Below are 14,911 nucleotides of genomic sequence, written 5' to 3' on the forward strand. Positions count from 1 at the left end.
CAGGAGCAGCAGCAGCAGCAGGAGCAGGAACAGGAACAGGAACAGGAGTAGCAGGAGCAGGAGCAGCAGGGGCAGGGAAGCCACCCCTTGAAACGTGACCCAGGCGAGCCGAGAGCGGCGACAGAACTCGTTACTGTCACGCCCCGGTGCCGTTCGGACATGACAAAGGTTGACATAGCGCCTGCATTTATTAAAACAACTGCCAGTGGGACGTGAAGCGTGGTATATTGGGTGTAGCCAGGACCCGCCAGGGTTGGGGGGAGGTGTGCTCTCCGAGTGGCTTTCTGTGCCCCGAACCATTCTAATGTGGCTCCAACATCTCTACTTGCAGTTTATTGGCAACAATAATGGTCAGCACCACATTGACAACACTGGCTGCTGGACAAACAACTAGTAGCAGTAATCACCATCACCACCACCATCACCACCAGCAGCAGCAGCACCATCAGCAGCATCAGCAGCACCAGCACAATCCGCAGCAGCAGCAGCAGGAGCAGTTGCATCAGTTGCCCTACCAGCGACTGCAGCCACACGCCGCGGCAGCGGCAGCAGCGGTTGGCCAGCAGCGCGGCTTCTACGCCCTCAACGGCAGCTTGGAGCTAGACTGCGACAGCGGCAACAGCAACGGCAACAGCAACGGCAACGGCAACACCAGCAGCAGCAACGTCGGCTACCAGCAGCAGCAGCAGCAGCAACCGCCCTTGATCCTGTCGCAGGCTCTGCTGTCGCCCTCGCCGCCGCTCAACGATCAGATCAGCTTGCTTTTCCCCAAGTGCCGACCCAAGCAGCAGCCGCAGCAGCAGCCGCAGCAGCAGCAGCAGCAGCAGCAACAGCAACAGCAGCAGCAACATCAGCCAGCACAGCAGCAACATGCACATGCCCTGCTCGTAGACGTGGTGAATCCCAACAGCAACAGCAGCAGCCACCGGAGCAGCAGCCCCACGGCAGCCCTAGTTGCGGAGCCGCTGGCCAGTGTTAGTCCGCCGCCGCCCAAGGCCACGCCCACCAGCACGCCCAGCTACTACAAGAGCGTGAACATCATCACGCAATCGCCGCCGCCGCACTCGGCCTCGTCGCACTCCTCCGAGTCGCTGTCCTCGGTGACGCCGCGCATCTCCACCAATCCCTTTCTGTGCGCACCGCTCACGCCGCCCACACCGCCGCACCAGCAGCAGCAGCAGCAGCAGCAGCAACAGGACACCACGGGCGAGTCAGCTGTGGAGCGGAGCAGGAGCGGAGCGGCCGGCGAGGAGCCCGACTATCCCGCCTCCTTCTACTACCACACGGTGGGCGAGAGCAGGCGTGGCCCCGGCGGCTACGCGGAAATGCCGAGGAAACGCAGCGGCGCCTTGCCCGCCAGCAACAGGCAGCAGCAGCAGCAGCAACAGTTGCACAACGGCAATGGCAGTCAGAATCCCTTCATCAAGGAGAACTACTGGGAGGCGCCGCCCACCAGGGCCAGCTTGCTGCTCCACTCGCCCACGGAGTACTCTGAGGAGCAGCAACAGCAGCAGCAGCAGCAGCAGCAACAGCAGCAGCAGCAGCAACAGCAGCAGCAGCAACATATGCATGCCTCAGCCAGACGAGCTTACCACCAGCAGCGGGAACAGGTCTATGGAATCAGTCAGCGACAGCAGCAGCACCAGCATCAGCAACAGCAACAGCAACAGCAACAGCAACAGCAGCAGCAGCAACAACAACAGTCGCACATCCTGCGGGTGGGAAGAAGTCCGGTGAACCGCAGCTTCTCCCAGCAGCAACAGCAACAACAGCAACAACAGCAGCAGGTTGCCGCGCCCAGGAACAATCCCTGCGCCGACGGGCTGACTCCGCTGGCCAGTCACTATCTCTATGGCAGCAAGTCATCCCTGGATCAGCAGCCAGGCGACTGGGAGCCTCGGGAGCAGCGCAAGCTGAGGCTGCGCGAGGAGCGCGAAAGGGAGAGGGAACGGGAAAGGGAGCGGGACCGGGACAGGGACCGGGAGCACCTGTTGCTGGAGCAGCAGCAGCAGTTGCAGCTGCAGGAGGTGCAGGCGGCCAGGGACAACCACCTCAGTCACCTGGCGGGACAGCAGCAGCAGCAACAGCAGCGCAAGCGGCATGTCTACGGCGAGGAGCGGGACACGGAGCGGGATCACCGCCTGGTCAACGGGAACGCAGATCCGAACGAGAGCTGGCAGCGTAAGTGGAAAATATATATTGAATGATTTACTAAAAATCCACTTGACAACCTTATTCATAAGACCTTCTTAAGGCAGTATGACACTTGCTTTAATTTCGGTTTCTTTAAAATTTAATCTTCAGCTCAATGACAACTAGATGCCATAAGGATTTTAGAAAACATTCCTGTTTTTGATTGGAATGAATATCCCAAATACAGATTTTCTTTCAAAAAACAATTAGTTGACATTAGAGCTTCAGAAAAAAATTCCGTTTTCAAATTTTCCGCATTTAAAAATTATGATGACAGCAAAATTCTAAGAATTAGAGGGTGTTTTCAACAAAATATATTAAATTTTACATTATTAATAATCGCACGGTAAAATATATAGAGAAAATAAAGGAATGGTCTTGCTTAGTAAGTTACCAAGACTTTCTAAATTAATTAAGTCAGTGTCAAAGGGCTATAATGGAAAAGTAAGCTGTTTAGTAAATTTTAATACACTTTTTTTAAGTTTAAATATATAGAGAAAAGAGAAAAAAATATTTTACAGCTCAAATACATTTTCACATTTTTTGTGATATATTTTTTGTAAGGTAACAAGATCTTTTCCAAATTAATAAAATCAGATCAATATTGACATATTTGTAAAAACTTATAATTATTACAAAATTTTAAATATTTCATATTTTAAATATTACACAATCACTTAAGTCATGTTCCCAATAACTTAACCAGAGTCACATGGCTATAGTGGACAAATGAGCCTGGCTACATAAATATTTAAGGCATATGTTGAAGACTCCTATATTTTGTTGTAATTGTAAGGTAGAAGCCATAGCATTTGCGCTTTTTAAACAGGGGCTTAGCCGCATCCCCGGTGGGAATGCACTGCCAGAGTACGCAAACCCTTTTCCGGCTAACCCCAGTCCAGCCGAAGTGTGACCCCTGTCCGAGCAGCAACCTCTGCGGTTGCACGTGCCTGCAGCAGTTTGCGGCTAGAGGGACCGACTGCCTCCTGGAAAGACCGGGCCGTTTTGGGGCAGCCTGCGAAACCAATTTCCGAGCGGCTGAATGGCCGGACTGATAGACATGGGCCGGGTAATTGAATTGCAAATCATGCGTAATGAAGTGTACTGCAAATATGTATGAAACAGGGCAACGAAACCCCGGAGCTGGGGCGGAGATCCGGGGAACAAAGCGTAGGAAGCGCGCCAAAGTGGAATTTAATTGATTGCAATTAATTGGCATGCCAAGTATTGTATAGGCTCCCCTCCCGAATCCCTGCTGTGCAACCCTTGTCACTGCCACTGCCCCCCCATCCGAGCTTGGTTCTATCCCCATCTCATGGCCTCTCATCCCATCCAGATCTGCGCGTAACGACCGACACTCTGGCGGAGGAGGGCGGCAAGCTGGCGGAGAAGGGCCAGCACCAGATGCAGAGCGTCGGCCTCGGCCTCGGCCTGAGCCAGGGCCAGAGCCCGGAGGTCAATGTCTACAGGGAGCACAAGCTGGACGCCTGGAAGCTCGAGCGCAACTACACGCTGGCCGTGGAGTCGCGTCATGGCATCATTGGTACACATATTTAACAGAAGAAATATAATTTTTACTTTGCATAAACCCTCCCTGACTCAAAACTAATTTATGGAAATTTTAGCAAAAACATAGGACTTCCTTTTTAATTTGTTAGTGCTCCTGGCATATATTTTCAAGTCCCTAAAGGAATATATTACTTTAAAAAATTTGTAAATATGTTAAATTTAATTTTTTCTGTTTGGAAAATATAGTGCTTTGTCTAAGAATTTAAAAATCAAGATATCAAATTTTAGGCACAACAAAAAAAGTTAATTTTACTATTTTTCTGACTTCCTTCTTATCCGAAAAAAATCTCTAATTCCATAATTTTCTTATCATACTAAACCTTTTTTGGCGTTACTAAAGGAGAATTAAATTTAAAAATATTTGAAATTGTATCCTTTACCTTTTTGCGGACTTTGTTTTCACTCAAAAGAAATCCCCTAATAGGTTTACCAATAATACCATAAGAAAAAAATTTATTTTTTCAATTTCCTTATGATAATAACACCCTTTTTTATGGTTACTAAAGGAGCATTAAATTTAAAAAATATTTTAAATATTATCCTCTACCTTTATTACTTCCGCCTGTCAGTTGTACAAATTTCGTTATTAAATTTAAAGCGGGACAGAAAAAGTAAATGCCTTTTCGGCTGACCTCCTTTTTAACCAATAAAATATGGCAAAATTGCATAAAATAATCTGTAAAAAGTTTTGCCAATCAAACGCGTTTTATAAAAAAAAACCGTAACTTTATTTTGTTCAGCTTTTTTGCGGCCCTTTTAGGTAGGCAACACATTTTGCAACATGTAGCGTGGTCCTTTATGTTTTTATTCAGAATCATTCGATGCACTTGAACGCGAATTTTAATCGCTTTTTCCCACAGAATACGAGGGCTCGCCGCGGCGCATTGGGGTGACCACCAGCAATTTGGGGCAAGTGACGGCTGCAGCGGCGGCAGCGGCAGGGGCAGCAGCGGACGAAAGCGAACCACCAGCAGCGGTAGAAGTAGCAACACCACCGCCACAGCAGCAGCAGCAGCAGCAGGTGCCCATGGCCACCGTGCCACCGCTGGGCTCCACGGCCACCTCGCTGCAGAAGACGGCGGCCCGGGCAGCACTGGCCGCCCTGGCCCAGGGCCACCCCCACAACCCCCACAACATCCTGAGCTCCCTGCTCCCGAACGCGAGCAACCCCAGCCCACTGAATCCCGGCCAGATGCAGATCCACTCGCCGCAGCAGCCCATGCAGAACTATCCCGTGCGCCCGGGCTTTCCACAGGTGGGTGATGTTATGGGATGGATGGGTATTAGAAATACATATTGCGATTTTTTATTAAACAACCTATCCGTAACCCATTTAACATGTATAATTTAATATTTATTTAATTATTAAAATATAATTTCTTATCGAATAACCCATCTAACATATGTATATAATTTAATATTGATTTTATTAGTAAAATATTATTTGGAGAGGTGCGAAAAATAGTTTGGTGTTTATTAGAATAATACATCAAAAATATATATACGTTTATAGTTGACTATGATGTATAATGTTCCAAGTCTTATAAAATATATTCAATTCATTGCAAACCCTACCTATAAAAATCTTTTAAGATATAGGTGCACTTCAATATTTTTTAAAAATATTTATAAAGATAAATAGAAAAGAAAAACTATAATATGATTAGGATTATTGGTTTGATTATTCTTATAAACAAATTTGCTACATATACACATATAAATCTTTTTATTATTAAAAATATTTATATGAGAATAACTGAATAATGTAATTTATATATGAAAACTATAAATCAGAGGCTCTTGGGCATTATACTTATTTTACTATTAAATTTTGCACTTAACTTGTCTACCAGATAGTAAAGTTTGGTTTGGATGTCACCTTAAATATGCATTTTATTTAAGAAAGTAAAAAAAATAATATTAAATATATTCTAACGTGATTTTCTTTATTCAATCACAGCGCATCATCTCGCCGCCGAATCGTGAGCCCCGCAGCAGCTCTCCTCCCCTGCAACAGCAGCAGCAACACCAGCAGCAGCAACATCAGCAGCAGCAGCAACATCAGCAGCTGCAACAGCAACAGCAGCACTTTGCCAGTCTGATGAGCAATCACAGCAACAACAACTCGAACACCAACAAACAGCCGCTGAGCAGCGACAACAACGCGGAGGACACCAGCAACGATGTGTCCGAGATTGGCACCATATCCGACCTGACCACTCCGGAGGCAGTGGGTCTGCAGCTGGCCATTGGAGCCGCTGCCGGCGAGATAGCCAGTCGGGCGGCCACGCCACCTCAGGCACCGGCATTGGCATTGGCATTGGCACCACCGACCGCAGGGGCGGGCAGCACTGCCAATGGAACCGGAAATGGGAACGGCACCGCAACCGGAAATGCAACAGCGGCGGGTCCACTGAGCCTGCACACGAAGTCGTCGACCTTCGACTACCTGTACGAGTTCTCGGAGACGCGCAAGGTGCTGGAGGAGTTCTTCAAGTGCCCCTCCACCGACGAGCAGCCCATCATGGAGAACGGCAGCGATGTGGACAGCATTGTGAGTAGGCAGATGATGATGGTTTTTGTTTCTTAAATAATACAGGATATTCAAATTGAAATTAATATCATCTGCAGGATATCCAGTACGAGTTCCACAGCAACTTCGAGCGCGACGAGGAGGATCTGGCCGAGGAGGAGGAGGCCGAGGACGACGACGAGGGCGACGACGATGCCGACGAGGAGAACGACGAGGCCGAGGATGAGGACGATCCCTTGGGGCAGGATGGCGGCCAGAACTACCGCCAGCCGGTGCCTCCCACCGCCGGCCACGCCTCCGAGCGCCTCGTTTACGGGGGCGTGGGCTATGGCCAGCAGTCGCAGCCCCAACTGAGCGCCCAGCCGATGGGTATGGGCGTTGCTCGGCGGCACTACAGCGGCAGTCCGCTGATGCGGGACTTCGATTTCTTCCTGGACTCCACCAGTCGGAGCAGCGGCGAGCGGGACGGCGACCAGGATGGGCTCAATCACAACCAGCTGCTGAGCACGGGCAGCGGCCATGGCGGCGGCGGCGGCGTGGGCGTGGGCGTGGGCGTGGGCCCGGGCGGAGGACACAACTACCGCTACTCGCCGGAGACCACCGACTACGACTCCAACTGCGGCGATCTGGACAGTGAGTGGAGCAAACTCCATTCATTTTCCCAACGATTCTAATCCCCTTTTCATCCCCAGGTCTCTCGGGTGAGATGAACGGCGGCGTGTCGACCTCCTGCTCGAACTACGCCAAGTACTACGCCTCGGCCATGCCGGTGCTGGAGGACGGGCTCTCCTCGGGCCACACCAGCGACACCGAGAACAACAACAAGAACCAGAAGAACCTGCAGCAGGCGGTGCTCGGCCAGGGCCAGCAGTGCCCCACCAGCATGAGCGGCAGCACCAGCATCGGCGGCAGCGGCGGCATCTCCATGCTGATGGACATGAAGCGCGTCTCGACGAACAACAGCCTAAACAGTATGCACAACCTGACCACCACTGCCTCCACCACGGACAGCAACGGGGGTGTGGCGGGTCACCACCTGGGCGCCACGCCCAGTCCCAGCAACGGGCAGTCGAAGGGCCCGCTCGCCAGTCAGGCGCAATCACAGCCGAAGACCCTGGCTCTGGACCAGAGTCCCAGCAACCACAACAAAGTGTTCAAGAACATTGATCCGGAGTTGGATTCGCTCTACTCGATTGGTAAGTCTTGCCAAAGAAATATATGTAAACAAAAATAAATATTTGATTAGAGGTTAAATTATAGGACACAACTATATATGACAACTTCTCCCACAAAATTTGAGAACCGAAAAAACATGATAAAAGTTTTATAAAAGTCTTCTTACTTTATAGAGAAGAGATGTTCATGAAATCGAGAAGAAATTACTCTTAGTTTTTTTCTTGAAAAGTAGCCTTCTTAAATTGGAGAGGAATGTGTTCTTAGTAGTGTTTTTAAGGAAATGCAATCTTGAAATGGAGATAAATGTAATCTTGATCTTGTTTTTCAAGACTTAATAGTCCATAGGAAACCGGAACACTTCATTTTGTTTGAAAATTGCTTCCAGAAAAATTAAAAAAAAAAACATTAAATTTTACAAAACGTCCTTCTCACTATTAAAGAAGAATCGTTCTTGAAATAAACATGAAATTAATCTTAAGTTGGTTTTTTGAAAATAAGTGTTTTTCAAATAGAGATGAAAGTATTCTTAAGAGTGTTTTTTTTTAAGAAAAAGCAATCGTTTATCAAGAATAAAAAAGTCTTGAAAATCAAAAACACTTCTTCTAAATTTCGAGATTTAATCGATTTCAACTCAATTTTAAGGTCGAGAAAACGTTATTTCATTTCTTTGAAGTTCTTAAGTAACAGTCGTTAAGTATAAAACTAATTTTTCATCTGATTCGTTTTCCAGGAGTATTCCACCGCCCGGACACGGTGCAGATGACCCCGCCGCCGCCTGCTCCGGCGCCGCACCGCAAGCCCAACAACAATGGCAGCGTCGTTGTCAACACCAATGGCAGCCTGGGCGGCGGCAACAACGATGTGGATCTGCTGCAGCCGAGCAGCAAGCACACTCCACTGGCGGCGGCCATCAGTTCCACGCTGCAGCGCAGCTCACCCACCTCGACGGTCACCGGAAATGGCATCGGAATGGCTGGCGGCAGCGGAAGCAAGCCCCGCAGCGCCGGAAGCAATTGCAGCAGCAGCGGTGGCAACGGCGGCATGCCACCGCCCATTCCGGAGAGGTCGAACCTCGTCTCGGCCTCGCAGAGATCACCCTCGCCCGGCCTAAACTCACCGGTGTGGCTATCTCGACATCTGGACGGCGGCGCCGGCAAGGAGCTGCTGGAGTCCGGCTCGGATAATCACTCAAAGAACCACAGTGCCGACGAGGAGGACGTGGACACCGACCTGGAGACGGACCGGCTGCTGGGCCACCAGCGGCTGGACGATCAGGGCTACTACGATGAGAACAAGAGCTGGGACCGCAAGCCGCGCTCGCTGCTCTCGAAGATCTCGCCCAAGCAGCAGATGCCGAGCACCAAGACGCGCAACGGCTACAATGCCCTGCTCAGCTCCACGCCGGAGTTGCCGCCCCCAATTCCGCCCAAAGGGCAGTCCGGCCTGGGATTGGGCCTAACCCTGGGCTCCGGCAATGGTGGCAAGCTGTTGGACCTGGTCGGTGGCATGGTGCAGCGAAGCCTATCACGCTCGTCCTCGGAGCACAGCGACAAGTCGCCCAGCAAGCTGGCCATGCCCATTTCTGGCGGGGATCTGTGCGCGGCCGGCAGCGTGGATGTGGTGGCCTCAGCGGTGGCGGCCGCCTCGGCAGCGGTGGCCGGCACACCGGCGCTGGGTAGCCCTGGGAATGGAGGCGGCTCGGAGAGATCGTCCGGCGGGGGATTGACCAATCCCGGGGGAGCAGTGAAGATAGTCGGAGGAGAGCCGGAGAATGGAGCACTCAATGGGGGCACACTGGCGGCGCCTCCGCTGGCAGGATCGGCAGCTGGATCGGCCGGAGGAGGATCAGGGACGGGATCTGGCTCGGGATCGGGCTCTGGAGCGGTGGCCAATGGCACCGCCGTGGCCAACAGCGGCGGCAGCAACAACAACAACAACAACGGCGGCGGCAGCAACAACAACAGCAGCGGCAGCAACAGCGGCGAGAAAAAAGTGAAAAAGAGTAAGAGCAAAGAAGGTAAATGCGTTGGGTTTATCCTTCGTTCGATTGTTCCTATGTATAACCATTTTAACCATATAATCGTATATGCATATACCCATATAGTATATATGATTAGCTATATATATACTTATATATTCTTGTGGCCTGCCATGTTGTCGATGTGCATTGATGTGTTGTCGTTGCGCTAAAATTGCGATCACGATTACGATTACGATTTCTCGAAAAAGCGCAGCAGAGCAAATTCAAAATCAAAATCAATCCTGGCTGCGTAAATACGAAATTGTACAATGTGTAAAATTTTTGATTATCCTATATGCAAATATTCTTGATCCAGATCCAGATAATCCGTATTAATCGTATATATATATTTACCTATCATTTCTCTGTATTCTTTCGCATATTTATTTGCGTATTTTTGCATGCGTCGTTCGTTCGTTCAACCAAATCAAAACCAAACTCTACTCTTCATTTTACTGTGTCTGTGTGTGTGTACAATACTTTGTAAGATAAAATTCCATTATGTACTAGTGCCTAAGATCCAACACTAACAAGATAACACGAAACAATGACATCAAAGACCCCGGACAGTAATAGATACGCGATAAAGATGTTCAAGAACAAATATATCCTAAATTCATGACTTGAAATTTATGAAGATATAGACACTGTACAAGAACAAATATATCTTAAATTATTTTTTAGAGTTGTCATGACTTGACATTGATAAAGATAAAGATAATGTTCAAGAACAAATACATCTTAAATTATTTTAAAGAATTTTAGTGACTTGAAATTTATAAAGATAAAGATACTGTTCAAGAACATATATATCTTAAATTATTTTTAAGAGTTTTCATGACTTGAAATTTAAAAAGATAAAGTAAGTTACTGTTCAAAACAATAATATCTCAAATTATTTTAAAGAATTTTCTTGACTTGAATTTTATAATATACTGCTCAAGAACATATATATCTCGAACATTTTAAGCAGCTGTCATGACTTTAAATTTATAAAAATAAAAATACTGTTCAAGAACAAATACATCTTAAATTATTTTTAAGAATTTTAGTGACTTGAAAATCAACAAAATTGCATATTTTATACCAAGTATAATACATTTCAGTACTAAATGCAAGAGTTTTACTTTAAGATAAACTGAATCTTTTAGAACCCTATAATAGGAGGGTTATACAAAGACGTGACTTTGATATACCGCTGACAAACACTTGCACGTACACTAGTCAACTTATACTCCACATGTACTCTGTGATCCCTGACCTTTCGAAAACCGAACTTCTAACCGGATTCTCCATCTTCTCAGGCGGCGCAGTGCTCATCGAGGGCGTTCTCTTCAGGGCCAAGTACTTGGGCTCCACGCAGCTGGTCTGCGAAGGTCAGCCCACGAAATCGACGCGCATGATGCAGGCGGAGGAGGCCGTTTCCAGGATCAAGGTAAAGTTTCTTTAAGTTCCTTCCTTCTGCAAAATATATATTGCTCGCCCGACTCGATCGATTGCTTCGATCAGCTTGAGTTTCATTTGCGCCGCAATTGGTTCTGTATTGTAGTGGGTAGAAATCTAGATCAGAGATTGCCACAACTTAGTTTCATTATAAACATCCTAAAGCAAGTCTCTAAATAACCTTTAATTACCTTATCAAAAAGTTGTTTCCCAATATTCCAAGAAATTCTTCATTTCCTGATGCTCTAGTACCTAGTTCTTAATTAAGATTAACATAAAAACATAAGGCTTAAACATTTTGAGTAAGCTTAGATTGTGACAATGTCCTGAGCTGCCCCCCAGTTGCCTCTTGCACAAGTGACCAAAATTATCAGCTATTTTGATGCCTCCGATCTCCGGATTTTGATTTCAAACCCGCACTTGACTCCCATTTTCCCCACACCACCCGCCACCCACTAGATCCCCCCCGTAAGCGACCCTGTGCTGCTAAGCTGATTGAAGGACCTCGACCTCGACCTCGAGGGCATAAAAAAGAGAAACTCATTAACTGTTTACTGTTATATTTTCATGCATCACCTCCTCCACATCAAATGCTCCGCATCCGCGACGACCAACCACGCTAACTAAACCACGTATCGCCATGCAAATGATAAAAAAAAACAAAAAACAAATCTATATCGAATTAAAATAATAAAACAAACACAACCAAACCAAAAATTCGCATAATAGGCGCTGGTAAGTAATGGAAACACTAGCAAAACCCGATATCCACTGACCCACTGACCCACTTACCCCCGGAACCACCCGACCACCCACCTCTGGTTTGCCTGATTTGCCTTGAAATAAATTGGATCGAAGTCATTTGGCCCGCTGTAATTCTTGTGTTACCCCAAAAGCGAAGCTTGTTCCCCTGAAGATCCCGCCAAATCCCAGTTCCAGAACCTTATGCCACCCAACTTGTTAAGTGACTAGTGAGTAATCTGAGTAATAACCACATTTCAGGCACCCGATGGCGATGTGCAGCCCAGCACCGAGGTGGATCTGTTTATTTCGACGGAGAAGATCATGGTCCTGAACACGGACCTCAAGGAGATCATGATGGACCATGCCCTGCGCACCATCTCCTACATTGCGGACATCGGTGACCTGGTGGTCCTGATGGCCCGACGTCGCTTCGTCCCGCAGGACATCGACGATGCCCCCAAGCCGAATCGCACGCCCAAGATGATATGCCATGTGTTCGAGAGCGACGAGGCCCAGTTCATTGCCCAGTCGATTGGCCAGGCCTTCCAGGTGGCCTACATGGAGTTCCTCAAGGCCAACGGCATCGAGGACCATCGCTTTGTCAAGGAGATGGACTACCAGGAGGTGCTCAACAGCCAGGAGATCTTCGGCGATGAGCTGGAGATCTTTGCCAAGAAGGAGCTGCAGAAGGAGGTGGTGGTGCCGAAGGCCAAGGGCGAAATCCTCGGGGTGGTGATCGTGGAGAGCGGCTGGGGCTCCATGCTGCCCACCGTGGTGATTGCCAATCTGATGAGCTCGGGAGCAGCGGCGCGTTGTGGTCAGCTGAACATCGGCGACCAGCTGATAGCCATCAATGGGCTGAGCCTCGTGGGCCTGCCGCTCTCCACCTGCCAGACGTACATCAAGAACACCAAGAACCAGACGGTGGTCAAGTTCACGGTGGTGCCCTGTGCCCCCGTTGTCGAGGTGAAGATCAAGCGGCCGGAGACCAAGTACCAGCTGGGATTCAGCGTTCAGAATGGAGTGGTGAGTTGGGTGGGGGTTAAGCCAAGTGTTACAAGTCTAATGGGTTACCTTTGGGAGCATGAAATTGTACAACAAATGGGGAGAAACAATCTAAAGATCTGCCCCAAACTGTCTATATCTATCTATCTATTATCTTGCAGATCTGCAGTCTCCTGCGGGGTGGCATTGCTGAAAGGGGTGGTGTTCGTGTGGGCCATCGCATTATCGAGATAAACAACCAGAGCGTGGTGGCTGTGCCCCACGAGAAGATCGTCAACTTGCTGGCCACATCCGTGGGAGAGGTACTATAGATACTACTAAACCTGACACTCGAAACTAACTACCCATCCCTTGCAGATCCTCATGAAGACGATGCCCACGTCCATGTTCCGCCTGCTCACTGGTCAGGAGAATCCCATTTATATTTAAGCCTGCGGGAGAATAATAAGCGGCGATTATTGTTAACTATAAAAAACAAACCTTACAAGGATATTACGATATTAAGTATATATACTATTCATATAGAAAGATTGATAGACAGATGGAGAGAGAGAGAGAAAGTAAATATATGTATGTATATGCGTGTGTACCTATATATATATATATATTGATATATGCTAAACATATACTACACACGAGTGTATCGATTTTTTTTTGTGAGTAAACTAGTCAAAGTGCGATCGGAGGCAAGTTAAGAGCAGCTACTACGACAAATAAGAGGAAGCGATAACTAACACACATGGCACGCCTTTTTGCAAAGCTTAGTAATAATAGTTAATAATGTGTGTGGCATCGGGCCATCGGCCAGTACATACATATATACATAAATATATATATATATATGAACACAATGACCTTTTTGCGAAAACGTCCTTAGCTTAGTTGAACGGCGACATTAGTCAAGGAATACTGAAGCTAGTAACGACCCCGATATATATGCTTACCCATACTTATTGTAAAAACCAAAAAGCAAAACAAAAAAAAAAGAAAACCGGAATCCAACAACCAACATGCCCAAACGAGATTCGAAACCAGACAGGAGGCAGGCAGCTCTTTTGATATAGTATATATAATCCACACACTATATAGCACCACTCAAAAATATATTTATATAACAGAACAGAGGGCGGAAGAATAGAAAGCTTGAGGCAGATAGGAAATGGATATGGAAATGGAAATTGATATTGTAACTGCAGCGTTTCGTTTTCTACTCGCACCCATAGCCGAGAATTTTGATAGTTATTTAACGGATATAGCCAGATCGTAATGTATGCAAAGTGTAAATTGAGGAGCGCTTTACACCCCCCACAAAGATACATACATATTCCCCCCATAGAGGATTTAGTTTAGCAGACACCTACACTCACACTCACTTAGACGCTTCGATTTCAACCATCTTCGTCCAAAAATTGTGCTACTACTCGTTAAACAAGTTGATAGATATAGAGACAGATTAGAAAGAGATAACAGGAGGGCAGGGGAGGGCAGAGAGATAGAAGGCCGGCGAAAATAAGACAGAGATAGACCCCCTATAATAATAATAATTAGAAAGACACGGGCCAAAACCAGGAAAGCTTACAACAACATATGTATGTATGTGAACCTAGATCCGCGTTTTAGTGCTACCCACGTAGACCAGACTCGAACAGAATGAGACGGCAACAGGAACAGAAATATAAACAGACAGAGAGGGAGAACTGCATTTCTTTGTGTGTATATGTATGTGTAAAATACTCGCTATTGGCCCCATTGCAATCCACAAGCAACAGGCATCAGCAGTCACTAAGAGAACTATTATTAACTACGAGTACGATTTAATTATGTAACGGCAACGGGGCATTTGCTTGATGTTTGTGAATTGAACGACTTTTCGGCCTCATTTTCACTGCTTGGCAGGGCCACGCCCACGCCCACCAAAATCTAAAAAAAAAATAATTATACAAAAAAACAAAACATTTAACACAGATCATAAAAACTGCTTCAGCAAACCAATGAGATGACAGGAAACCGAAACAAATGCATACAACAACTAATATTTAATGAATTGTTTTTTTTTTTTGGTGTACATTATTTATATGAAATGTGAAATTGCATAACAAATTTAATGAATATATTAAATATTTATTAAAACTGGCTAATTGCATAGAAATTATATAAGATCGATCATAAACGATGATTATTTGTAAAGGCAAACTAAACCCAAAAAAAAAAACCAAAAACCGAATGAA

General features: G+C 46.9%; 1 protein-coding gene across 13 annotated transcripts in view; it reads left to right on the top strand.

Annotated features, from left to right (window-relative positions):
- LOC108025594 (uncharacterized) overlaps window positions 1–14,591 on the top strand; it is a 96,512-nt gene extending 81,921 nt beyond the window's left edge. For 12 of the 13 annotated variants that reach the window (XM_050889352.1, XM_050889407.1, XM_050889350.1 and 9 more), the window contains 11 exons: window positions 332–2,181; window positions 3,530–3,736; window positions 4,623–5,017; window positions 5,723–6,316; window positions 6,394–6,928; window positions 6,988–7,491; window positions 8,202–9,488; window positions 10,796–10,926; window positions 11,937–12,704; window positions 12,845–12,985; window positions 13,041–14,591. In XM_050889352.1, coding sequence (XP_050745309.1) covers window positions 348–2,181; window positions 3,530–3,736; window positions 4,623–5,017; window positions 5,723–6,316; window positions 6,394–6,928; window positions 6,988–7,491; window positions 8,202–9,488; window positions 10,796–10,926; window positions 11,937–12,704; window positions 12,845–12,985; window positions 13,041–13,112 — 6,468 coding nt within the window. In that variant the 5' untranslated portion in view covers window positions 332–347 and the 3' untranslated portion in view covers window positions 13,113–14,591. The remainder of the gene's footprint in view (window positions 1–331; window positions 2,182–3,529; window positions 3,737–4,622; window positions 5,018–5,722; window positions 6,317–6,393; window positions 6,929–6,987; window positions 7,492–8,201; window positions 9,489–10,795; window positions 10,927–11,936; window positions 12,705–12,844; window positions 12,986–13,040) is intronic. The other variant, XM_050889410.1, reaches the window with a different exon arrangement.
- Window positions 14,592–14,911: the final 320 nt, after the last annotated feature.

This window comes from Drosophila biarmipes, chromosome X (genome assembly GCF_025231255.1).
Source record: "Drosophila biarmipes strain raj3 chromosome X, RU_DBia_V1.1, whole genome shotgun sequence".
Lineage (NCBI taxonomy): Eukaryota > Metazoa > Arthropoda > Insecta > Diptera > Drosophilidae > Drosophila > Drosophila biarmipes.